Raw genomic sequence first — 13,108 nt, 5'->3', positions numbered from 1 at the left:
AACTTCCAGGAGAGAACATAGGAGAAAATCTTTGTGTCCTTTAGACAAAGATTTCCTAGGCACAACACCAAAAGTATGATCCATAAATTTTTTAAAATCGAATTTCATCACAATTAAAATCCTCTGAGGAGGGGTGGCCCCGTGGCCAAGTGGTTAAGTTTGCACGCTCCACTGCAGAGGCCCAGGGTTTCGCTGGTTTGGATCCTGGGTGCGGACATGGCACCACTCATCAGGCCATGTTGAGACGGCATCCCACATGCCATATCTAGAAGGACCCACAACTAAAATATACAACTATGTACTGGGGGGATTTGGGGAGAAAAAGCAAAAAAAAAAAAAGAAGAAGAATATTGGCAACAGTTGTTAGCTCAGGTGCCAATCTTTAAAAAAAAAATCCTCTGCTCTTCAAAAGTTACTCTTAAGAAAATGAAAAGATAAGCCACATACTGAAAGAAAATATTTGCAAAGCATATATCTAATAAAGTATATGTATCTAGGATATATGAAAAACACACAAACCTAAATAATAAGAAAACAATGAACAAAAGATTTGAATGTACACTTCACCAAAGAAGATATATGGATGGCAAAGATGCACACAAAAAGATGCCCTACTTTTAGTCACTAGGGAAAAGCAAATTAACACCTCAATGACATACTGCTACATACCCATTAGAAGGCTTAAAATTAAAAATACTGACAATACCAAGTGTTGATGAGGATGTGGAGCAAGTGGAACTCTCATACACTGCTGTGGGAATATAAGATGGTAATAACCACCTTGGAAAATAGTTTAGAAATTTCTTAAAAAGTTAAACACGTACCTGCCATATGGCCTAACCATTACACTCTTAGGTATTTACCTAGAAGAAATGAAAACATATGTCCACAAGAATACTTGTACTCAAATGTTCATAGTAGCATTATTCAAAACAGCCCCAAAGAGTGGGAAAAACCCAAATATTATTAACAGGTAAATGGATAAAGAAATTGGGGGATGTCTAAATAATGGAATATTGCAAGCAATTAAAAGGAATATACTATTGTTACACAAAGCAACATGAATGAATCTCAAAATAATTATGCTGAATGAAAGAAACCAGACCAAAAAAATTACATGCTGTATGATCCTCTTTATGGAATTCTAGAAAAATCAAACTAATCTATAATAACAGAAAGCTCAGTGATCACCTGGGGAGCAGCAGAGGGAGAGGGAAGGGCAAGATAAAGGTCATAAAAAGGAGCATGAGGAACCTTTTGGGGCTGATAGATGTGTTCATTACCTTGATTGTGGTGATGCTTTCATATGTGTGTACATAGGCCAAAACTTATCACATTGTACACTTTAAATATGTACAGTTTATTATGTGAATTATGCCTCAATCAACCTGTTTTAAAGATTTTATTTTCCTTTTCTTTTTCTCCCCAAAGCCCCCCAGTACATAGTTGTATATTCTTAGTTGTGAGTGTCTCTAGTTGTGGCATGTGGGATGCCGCCTCAGCACGACCTGATGAGCGGTGCCATGTCCACGCCCAGGATTCGAACCAGCAAAACCCTGGGCCGCCACAGTGGAGCACGTGAACTTAACCACTCAGCCATGGCACTGGCCCCCAACCTGTTTTAAAAATAGTAGTTTAAGGCCTCTGTCCAGAAACTTTAATAAGCTAAAATGTACATTACCAGGCACTAACCCTAGCTATCCTAATTCCATCATTCTAGTGGAGGACCCAGAAATCTGCATTTGTTACAAGTCCTTCAAGTAATTCTAATGCAGGTTGTCTCTAACCACCTTTTGTGAAACACTGGTCTAGGGAAGCTTATTGTGGATTTGCCTACCAAATATCTCACAGTTATGAGGATCAATTGAAAAAACAAATGTGAAAGGGTAAAGCCTACTCAAAGATGATTTTTAATTATTAAAAAAGAGTACAGTGAGTGACATCTGTGAAAATGGTACAGAAAAAAAAAAAATCCCTCCAAAAATTCTCTCCTCCACGAAAGCATGGAAAAAAACCTGGCTAAAATAGTCAGAAACAATATTTTAGAACACTGGAAATTAAACAAAGGCTTATAGTAATCAGGACATCATTTATTCAAGAAAAATGGCTGAATCTCAGTATGAACAGTGAGCTCTGTGGTGTTCTAATTGCCCTATTCCCATCCTACCCCTTCTCCTTGGTGGTAGCCTTGGAAACCAACAGCCTGTGAATCTGGAAATCTGGCAGCCATAGGACGGGGCAGAACAGGGTTGGAGCTCCTTCAAAGACTCATTCCCAGAGAACTGTCATTATTTGACTTGTCTGGGGGTTCTTTGGAATATCCTTCTTGAAAAGCTGTGTTTATTAGACCTGATCGAAAGCTTGCCCAGTGTGAAAAGCCTTTTTTCCAGGGGCATTTGTAGAAAATGACTAGAGGCAATTGTTTAACTTCTTAACTGCCTGAGGCATTGGATAACAGATAGGGCAAAAATAGGCTAATCATAAAGTTTAAAAGAAAAAGCTTGGGAATGAGATAGCAGGTTTGAAAAGCTCCAAACTATTCCTGGGAATCTAGAAGGTAATGTGCACATGTCCAGGGCTGTGTGCAGGCTCAGGAAAGATCTGAGAAGGCCTTATGCTCTCACCTCTGTCTGATTTTGAGGCTCTGCACAAACAGGAAGTGAAAGCTAAGGTGAAATTGTCACCTGCCTGGCTGAGTGTTGAAGGTGTGCCCCAGTATCAACACAAAGCCCCTTGGCAAAGACTGGAGTATTAATTTATTTTAGGTGTTTAAGGAAATTTTTGCCCAGTCATTAACTGAGCAGAGACTTCAGTGGCCACACATGACAATGAATACAGACTTTACAGAATCAGCTCAGAAAAGTAACTAAATAAACAACAACAAAAACAACAAACGCTAACAACAATGAACACTGGAGATGAAGAAGTATCTGATTTTCAGAATAGCCACATTATATTATTTAAAATGTCCAATTTTCAACAGAGACAAGAAAATATGGCCCAAAGGCAGAAAAAAAGAAAGCAGTCAATAGAAACTGTCCCCAAGGAAGCTAAGATATTGAACTTCCTAGACCAAGACTTTGTGTTCAAAGAGTTAAAGGAAATTGTATATAAAGAACAAAAGAAAAGTAAAACAACTTTCATAGAGAGAATATAAATAAAGAGAGAGAAATTATATTTAAAAAGGGCCAAATGGAAATTCTGGGTTGAAAAGTATGATAACTGACATAAAAAAAATTCACTAGAGTGGCTCAATACCAGATTGGAGCAGGCAGAAGAAATAAATCTGAGAACTTAGATATAGGTCAGTTGAAACTATCCAGTTTGAGGAAGAGAAAAGAAAAGAATGAAAAAAAGAATAAACAGAGCCTTAAAGACCTATAGGACATCATCAAGCACACAAACACATCCATAATTGGAGTCCTAGAAGGTGAAAGAAACAAAGGGTCTGAAGGAATAGTTAAAGAAATAATGACCAAAGAAATAATGACTTAAGGGAAAAAATGACCAAAGACTTCCGAAATTTGATGAAAAACACTAATCTACAAATTCAAGATGATCTACAAACTCCAAGAAATACAAACTCAAAGAGATCTACACCTAGACATATCATAATCAAACTGTCAACAACAAAGAAAGAATATGGAAAGCAGTAAGAGAAAAGCAACTTGTCACAAACAAGGACTCTTCAATAAGATTAATAGCTGATTTCTTATCAGAAACAATAGAGGCCACAAAACAGTGGGATGAACTATTCAAAGTGCTTAAAGAGAAAGACTGCCAACCAACAATTCTATGTCTATGGCCAACTGATTCTTGACAAGGTTTAGTTCAGGCTGCTGTAACAAAGTACCATAGACTGGGTGGTTTACAAACAACAGAAATTTATTTCTCACGGTTCTGGAGGCTGGAAGTCTGAGACTAGGGTGTCAGCACAGTTGAGTTCTGGTGAGAACCCTCTTCTGGGTTGCAGATTGCTGACTTATTGTATCCTCACGTAGCAGAGAGCAGAGACAGAAAACAAGCTCTCTTGTGGCACTTATAAAGACACTAATTCCTTTCATGAGGGCTGCACCCTCATGACCTCATCTACTCCTAATTACTGCCCAAAGGCTTCACTTCCTAATGTCATTACATTGAGGGGTAAAGTTTCAACATATGGATTTTGGGGGAACACAAACATCGTTACAGCACTTGAGTCCTTAACAAGTGCCAAGACCATTCAGTGGAGGGAAAGAACAGTCTTTTCAACCAATGGCTCAGGAACAATGGGATATTCACAGGCAAAAGAGTAAATTTAAATACCTAATTCACTCTGTATACAAAAAGTAACTCAAAATAGATCAAAGACATAAATATAAGAGTTAAGACTAAATTCTTAGATGAAAGCACAGATGTAAATCTTTATGACCTTGGATTAGGCCATGGTTTCTTAGCTATGACACCAAAACATAAGCAACCAAAGAAAAAGTAGACAAATTAGACTTCATGAAAATTAAAAACTTTTGTGCTTCAAAAGATATCATCAGGAAAGTGAAAAGACAACCCACAGATGGGAAAAATATTTGCAAATCATATACCTGAGAAGAGTCTCGTATCCAGAATACACAAATAATTTTTAACAACTCAAAGAGACAAATAACCTAATTAAAAATGGGCAAAGGAGTTGAAGAGACAACTCTTCAAAGAAAATATACAAATGACCAATAAGCACATGAAAAGATGCTCAGCTTCACTAGCATTAGAGAAATGCAAACCAAAATCACAATAAACTACTACTTCACACCCACTAGGATAGCTATAATAAAAACAGGATATTAACAAGTGTTGATGAGGAAGAGAAGACAAGGGAACCCTCATACATTGCTGGTGTGAATGAGAAATGGTACTACTACTTTGGAAAACAATTTGGGAATTCTTCACAAAGTCAACACAGAATTACCATATGGCTCAGCAATGATATCTCTCTCTCAGAGAATTGGAAACATAGGTTCACACAATAACTTGTACACAAGTTTCCACAGCAGCATTATTCACAATATCTAAAAAGTGAAAAGAACCCAAATGTCCATCAACAGATGAATGGATAAACAAATATGGTATATCCATACAGTGCCCTATTACTCAGCCATGAAAAGCGATGGGGTACTGATACATGCTACAACATGAATGGACACTGAAAAAATTATGCTCAGTGAAAGGAATTAGACAGAAAGTGCCACATTTTACATGATTCCATTTATACAAAATGTCCAGAATAAGAAAATCCATAGACAGAAAGTAGATTAGTGGTTGCCAGGGGCTGGAGGGGGAGGGAGAAGACAGGGAATGATTGCTAATGGGTACAGAGTTTTTTGGGGGAGAGGGTGATGAAAATATTCTGGAATTAGTTAGTGGTGATGGTTGCATAATCTTGTGAATAGACTAAAACCCTGTGAATTGTACACTTTAAGAGAGTGAATTTTATGGAATATTAATTATATCTCAACCTAAAAAAAGTAGTACAGCTTCTGAAAGTAAACCTGGCCATTTAAATCTCCATTAACATTTTCTTGGATGGCTTTGGGATTTTGGATTGAAAAAGTTGATCTTGGCAATTAGGTAAATGGGGGAAACACAACTAAAAGCAACACACCCACACACAACGACAAAAAAACCCACACAATCTAAAGCAAGTGCAGGTGCTTCCAAGTCATGTGAAAATGTGGCTACAGTATTTTCCTGGCAAACCATTTTCTTTAACAATATCCCCAATCTGCACACCCACCACAAAGCTGGAAACAGTATAATTCTCCAGACTAAAGTCAGCAGGGGTAACCCTACCTTTAATATTGTTTTGTTGTTCCATCAATAATTTGCTTATTTCTGAAAACCAACAATCTCTGATTTCTTTTGAAGCTGCCTGCAATTACAAGTAAGAAAATACTATGAGTATCAGATCACCTGGAGTATTAATTGCACAGGTGTTTCATTCTCTGGGTGGCCAATACAATAAAGGCAGAAACATTCGTCAAGTTGTGGGAATGCACCAGGAAAAGGGTAGAGGACAGCTATGTGGGAGGCCTGAGATTTACCTGCAGGATATATTTCTCAAGTCCATTTCGGTTGGCAATTTCAAACTTTCTGTTGCTCCCTCTTCCGAGTTGGCGAATTGAAATTGTCAGCAACTATTGTAAAAAAAGAAGAGAAATGTCCTCTACCATCATTTTCTGATTTTAAAACCATCCCTGTCAGCCACTCTCTTCTTTTCTACCTTTGATAGCTCTCTTCTTCCACCTTCCTTCCAAGTGTTTTGCTGTCCTCTGTTAATGGTCCCAAGCAGCATAAAACATAGCCCAGGACAGGGTCATCTGTCCTGTCTGTTTCAGAGGACTACACAGACTGTATCTTTCCACATGTAGAGCTGTAGCCCTCAAACTTTAGGGGAAGAGATCTTCGCTCCCTCAACACCATGTATTTCACAAGTCTCTACATAACAGTAACTGAATAAGCATCCATCAAGAAACATAAATAACGAAGGCTACTATGAATATATTAACAACTTTAATCACAAGAGCACAAGTGTGCGTGTATGTGTGTGTATGTGTTTCTCATCACTAGCTATGAAATATTTCCTGTACAGGCAAGAGACAATGCTTGATGTGGACATGGGTTCCTAGACCCGCTGAGTCAGGATGCTGCCTACATTTGTATGCAAAGATGGGTGGTTGAGAAGGGCAAGCCGAAGATGAAATCCAGCCCATGCTCTAATCACCAAGTCTTTCACTCCTTTGGCTGGAGGTAAGAGGGCACTTTTTCTAATTAGTTGGTCGAAACAGGTTTCCATACGGTTCCTTTTCTCTGCCTGGCACAAAGGCAACTCTGTGCCAGTCCGGGCCCTGTCTAGTGACTGATTACCAGCCCTGGTTCTGAAGTCAGACAGGCCTGGGTGTGGATTCTAGCTCAGCTGTGTGGCATTTGGCAAGTTAACCCACCTCTCTAAGCTTCAGTTTCCTTCTCTGTAGAATAAAGCTAACAATATTTCTCTCCATAGGGGTGTGCTGACTCCCAGGTGCAACAGGACCCCTTTACCTGCATAGACTTCTTAAAGATGTAATGAGGAGACAGGCCCTGGTCACTGGGCTCCATTCGTATCTTACAGAACACTATTCCCCTTTCAAATAGATAGATTTGCCTCTGGCTGGGCTTAAATCGAATAAAATCCTTCATCTTATAACGATCCTTGTGAACTGTCCAGACGTTGAAGGAGCCATGCCTCAACAGCTTGCCCAGTTTTCCAATATCATCCTTTTGGAAACACAGACACACAAAAACAAGCTGTTAAATTACTTCACAGGGAAAGAACTCTTAGGGGTCTGTCTTCAAATCATGAAGCACGCGTATCTGAATTTTTCAATCTTAAAAGTGCCATTCACATTTAAGGGCTAATCTGTCACTAAAGCAAAATTACAATTTTGTGAGTTTCACTGAGCATGGCACCATTCAGTTGTGTAAGGAAAGAGTTCGGCTGCGTAAGGTAATAAACATAAAGCGTGTTAGAAATACTTGAACTAAAGATACTGGTACTCTGATATTTTTGTCTTGTAACTAATGTTAGAAGCAGAATTCTATTTCTTCTTTGTTTTTGATACACGACAGTCTACTTAAAAAGGGCAAGAAATTGACATTTTAGTTATGTTTAGGAGAGAGAGAATTTTTGTTGCATTATGGACCTATGATAATCCATGTGTTCCATCTGCGTCCTACCATCTGCTTCAGGTCTATGAGAACATGAGATTTGTTCTGAAAGGAGAAAGCTTAGTATAACCTAATCTTCATGACATCATGTAATGGAAATGGTATTTACATTCAACTCTGCAGTTTTCAGAATGAGTGGACAGTGCAAAGATAATCCCAAATGACAAAATGTTTTAAAAGTCTACCTGGCTCTAGGGCACAGCCTATGATGCCTCTCCCTCCACCAGGCAGCCCACCTTTCTCATACATCTGGTTGAAAGTCCAAATGAGGTGACCCTGTCTCCTCTGAGCTCACTCCAAAGGGTGGTGGAGTGAGACGAGCTAGGAACACTGTATTTTATCTGGTGTTTTCCAAAAATTAGATCATTTAAAGCAAAGAATCAAGAATTTATTTCCCTGAATCAAAACACCAGAAGGAGAAAGTTATTTGAACATGACCAGGACAGAGAAATTTCCCTGAGTTATGTCTAGCTGAGATAAAGCCCTATGATTTCTGAGAGTTAACACTAGAAATATGCACATTATTTATAATTGATTGGGCGTTTTTATAATTTATTGTTTCTATAGAACAGAATGTGAATATCTTTTTTAAAATAATTAACCATCCTTCTGAAATTCTAAAATAAAAATCTCAAGACCACTATGCTCTCGTCATTTCTGTGGTGCTCGTGGAACATTTTCTGTGCTATTTTCTCTTTCTGCTTTGTAAAGTTTACATGTGTAAACCATGGTGAGTGAGACCCTCATTAGGAATAAAGGCTTTCTCTCCTAACAGCATGATTTTCCTGGTCTAGGTTGCACAGCCTCAGCTTAATCAAGTTCCAAGACGGATGGATGATGGGTCCATGAGGACCCTTGAGAAGTTTTTCACTCTATCCACATCCTTCCAGGAGCCACTGAAACATAACCACTCCAGCCCTCAGTGATTGCTGTCTCCCTTAAACACATTCGATTTGTACTCTATAGACAAAAATAGTGCAGGAAATACGTTTTAGTTAAGGCAATAGGCAAAAATAGGTGCTTAGTATTTGCCACACGAACAACTTTAATTGGTAGTTTCTATTGTGAAATGTATTTATACTCCACCTCATTTCAAAAATTTGATACATCTTTTGAAAATATATACATTATAGGCAGACAGAAAACAACCAAGGAAATTAGGGTGAAGAAAAAAATAGAGATTAAAAAAAAAGGGTAAGACGAAGAGGTTGTACAGGAAATCCATACAATAAAGCCATGTAAATGTGTTACAGGCTGGCCTCTGACCTTCTAGGAGGCACTGCAGAAGGAAGCATGGTGACTTATCTGACTCATTATGTCCAAGGACGTACCCAAACCAGTTGCTCAGGAAAAGCGTGGCAATTCCCATTAATAAGATGTGAGAGAAATTTCTCCCATGGCTCCTCATAAAGGAGTCCCTGAGTCAAAAACCGAGCACAACCTCGAACACATCCCAGAATACACAGATGAACAGATTTCAGGCAAAGCTATTTCTAAGAACATATTTGGCGAACGTGGAGGCATCACTTCATAGGCACAGCTATAAAAGCATCTAAAAGCGGTCCGAATGCCGGGGGAGTGGGGAACAAGTCCAGGTGTACACTCTCTAACAACCTAGAGAGGGCTTGGGGATGTTAGCTAAGGCATCTGCCAAGGCCACAGGCTGTAGGGGAAACAGCCCTGTCCATGGGCCTGCTGAAGAGGCAATCTTAGGCAGCGATGTTTTTGTTCTTTATCATCTCTGCACTTTCCTCCTCACCCTACTCGCAGCCGTAGCTGTTTGCACCTTGGGTGGCAATTGACCAAAGGATGTGAATCCAGTGAGTGCCAACCCTGGACCACAGAAGCCCAGTGTGAAAAAGATGTTCCAGACAGCCAGTCTGATCCCTGCTGAACTGAGAGGAACTGAGGAGGAGGCAGTAAGAAGCAAGTGTTGTAAGCTGTACGATGCTTTACAAGAGGGCAGGTGGTGGAATAAACAATAAGGAAGCAGGGCGGTAAAGAAGGTGAGTCACCAGAAACTATGAGGAAGAGGAAAAGGGACCGATGGAGGGAAAGAACCAGTCAGCGCGTGGTGAGAGGGGACAGCAGGCATGTGGATGTCCCTGGCACACATAGGCAGGGTACATAGGTAAGGCCCCCAACTCTCTCCCAGGCCAAGGCCCCAGAGCTGCTGTGGATCCTGGAATTTTCCAGTTCCCTCCTCTGTAAGCCTGGCTCTGCCATGGTTCTGACTCTCCCCGAGGGTCTGTGGTTGGCTTTTCCAGTAAGTCTGTCATCACCTGGAGGTCACTAGAGGCAATCGCTGGGTCTTTTGAGTCCAGCTGAAACAGATGAGCTAAATATCCTCCATGTCATCTCGCATGAACTTTCTCAAGACCGTACTTGTCATGGGATTAAATATCTCAATGCTCAAGGCCAATCCTCCAGTGGCACATGCCCTGCACAGTGCTGATGAAGGGCAGGAGCACGCACGTTACCATCAGCCAGGATATGTGCCTGTGTGGACACTACTCGACCCCAAGGGGAAGCGGGCAGGGGGGATTCCTCAGTGCAGGACCAAGGATGACCCGTGGTCATCTTTCCAACCATATATATCCTTTCTTTCCAATCAGACTGTGGTTGGTCCCAGGGCCAGAGACCACATGCACAACTGCTTGCAGATACTTGTCCCCTGGAAAGTATTTATTCATTTATTGGCATTTAGTGAGGGTCGGGGGGGACCATGCAGCTAAATGCTCAGCACTGTGAGGGAGCTAATGCAATGACGACCCTATCCTGGGTTGAATAGCATCTCCTAAAAAACTCATGTCCACTTGAAACCTCAGTATGTGACTTTATTTGAAAATAGGGTCTTTGTAGATGTAATTCATTAACATGAGGTCACACCATATTAGGGTGGGCCCTAATCCAATGACTGGTGCCCTTTTAAGAAGAGAAAACAGAGACACAGAAACACACACACACAGATGACAGTCATGTGAAGATAGAGGCAGAAATTGGAGAGATGCAGCTGAAAGCCAAGCATTCCCAGCAGCTATTAGAAGCCAGGAGAGAAGCAAGGAAGAATTCTTTCCTAGAGCCTTCAGAGGGAGCATGGGTCTTCTCACACCTTGAGTTTGAACTTCTGGCCTCCAGAACTGTGAAAGAATAAATTTCTGTCGTTTTAAGCCATCTAAGCTTTGTTACGGCAGCTCCAGGAAATGAATAAACCCCCAACCAGTTTTTCCACCGGTGACGGTAATAGTGTGGCCCTTTGGTGGGTTGAAGAATCTGACGGATGTGCGCTCAGAGCTAGACCAGGGGCTACCCCGAACAAGTAAGCAAGTGGAAAGTCAGATGGCCTCCTCCATACAGGAAATGATGGCAGAAACAAACCAGTAAATGCAACAGTTTCATGTGTGGACATTTTGTGGGTAAAAGATATAAGATTATTTCAAATGTGACCACATCGGCCAAATGAAAAATCTGGCTGAGAAAGACTCTGTGAAGCTGGCCTCCAGAAAGATGCCTCTTTTGGGTGCCCAGGTTTTCACTCCTGGCAGTGACAGCGAATGTGACAGAGCTGTATACTTCTTGCACAAAGAAGCAGGAAACATCTGGATAAATGAATTAGCACAAAGCCTGGTTCAGAAATGAAAAGCAGAAGCTATGGGACAGAGGAGCCCATGATTACAATCACCAGGAGCAAGGGAGGGGGTCCTTCCATTCCAGCCTGATCAAGTACCCAAATAAGTCAGCCCCCGGGCCCTTTATTCAGCATCTACCAGGTGCCAGGAACGGTGCAAGATGTCTCAATTGTGATTTAATCCTCGTTTACTCCTCACAACCACCCTTTGACATAGGCACATGGCGATTCCAGGGAGTCATTAAGGTTATTTACTCAGCCTTATCTCTGCAGCCAACACCACAGTAAGGAAAGTGGGAAATTAAAGCAGAATAAAATACCTGGCCCTAGCCCATAATAAAAACACTTCCTTTATTGAATTATATAATTTTGTTGCAGGAAATAAAAATGTTTTATTCAAACTTTACTATTCAGCTTTGGAACTTGTTCCTAGCAAGTCAGGATTTAAAAGGACTCTAAATGCATCTCTATTTTATCTTTCTATCTTTATTTTGGAGGGGAAACTTTTTGTTTCTTTTTTTGCAAATGGAGGGAAATAAATGACATCTGAGTGTTCCACAAAACAAATTTTCTTTTAAAAATAACTTTTTAAGCTTCTGTGATTAAATTAAACCAAGAATTGAGTGTGTGCAACAAGAAGAAAATATAGATATCAGAGGAGAATTTTTTCTAGTTGTTTTAATTATGAATTCATCCACTCAAGTTTAATTTCTTTCCTTTACAAAACCAGGTTAATATTGGATGTCAAGTAGAGAAATGGAGAGGTTAAGTTCTGGATTCATCCATCCATACAGCATATGAGTGTAAACACCTTGTGATAAAGTTCTACAGAAAAGCTGAGAATCTCAGAATCATTAGATCTGAGTCAGTAGTAGCTGAGTTGTTAGTAAACTAAAGAGAATCAGATGAAAAATGTGTTGAGAGGATAGTACCTGGCTAGGGAGTGAAGAGATCCCAGAAATAGTACAAGCCAGTGCCCATGTGATGTTGGGCACGTTAACTCGTCTTCCCTGTTGCTGAATCAGAAATTTGAAAATTCCAATGCCTGCTCCTCCATAATTCAATAGCGTTATACAAAACTGTCAGGATAAATTAACTAATGTACTAGATGTAAAGTAAGTCAAAATCTTAGCAAAAAAGAAACCATAGAGTGCATGTCAAAGGTGTAATTCTGAGGACACATGAGGAAAAAAAGTTCTTTGCATTTGGTGTAAAACCTCTAAAATTTTATAAACTGGTTCATCTATTTGCACATAAATTGGCTTGGAATGAAATAAGGGTAGGTTGCTATTTACTCACATTTTAATAATTCTTTTCTCATAACTTCCTCCTCCTACGTTACAGCTGCGAGTTTCCTGCCCTGTGTACGACACTCATTTGATTCAGGGAATGGATATCTAATAGGGCTAGCTGACGTGGGGTCAAAGATATAAAGATGGCCCAAAATGATTAAACAAACTGTTCCCTAGATTTTCCTTAGCTGGAGAAGGAAAATATTATTACTACGAAAATGATCTCCTGTCACACACACCCTGTGGTTTACAAATACCCTCTTGAATCATGCATCAGCAGTAAGCAAAGAACGCTCGGGAGCCCCAGGGGATGGTAACAGCATCACTCGCTGCCCGGATCACAGTAAACCCAGTAGGGCTGTTTCCAAGATGCTGGCCAGAGAAATACCAGGAGGGAGGGACACAAAAAGATCACAGTTTTTCTGCCCCTATTAATTTGCATGGTTTGATT

At 40.1% G+C, this 13,108-nt stretch overlaps 1 protein-coding gene across 1 annotated transcript in view; it reads right to left on the bottom strand.

Annotated features, from left to right (window-relative positions):
- The window catches only part of MCF2L2 (MCF.2 cell line derived transforming sequence-like 2), a 230,763-nt gene that overhangs the window by 19,644 nt on the left and 198,011 nt on the right, over positions 1 to 13,108 (bottom strand). Inside the window, exons 24-26 of the mRNA XM_046658154.1 lie at positions 7,072 to 7,287; positions 6,075 to 6,167; positions 5,824 to 5,902 (exon numbers count right to left, since the gene is read on the bottom strand). Coding sequence (XP_046514110.1) covers positions 5,824 to 5,902; positions 6,075 to 6,167; positions 7,072 to 7,287 — 388 coding nt within the window. The remainder of the gene's footprint in view (positions 1 to 5,823; positions 5,903 to 6,074; positions 6,168 to 7,071; positions 7,288 to 13,108) is intronic.

The sequence above is a fragment of the Equus quagga genome, chromosome 4, assembly GCF_021613505.1.
Source record: "Equus quagga isolate Etosha38 chromosome 4, UCLA_HA_Equagga_1.0, whole genome shotgun sequence".
NCBI lineage: Eukaryota > Metazoa > Chordata > Mammalia > Perissodactyla > Equidae > Equus > Equus quagga.
The sequence above is the reverse complement of the archived record's forward strand: the minus strand, read 5'-3'. Positions and strand labels throughout refer to the sequence as shown.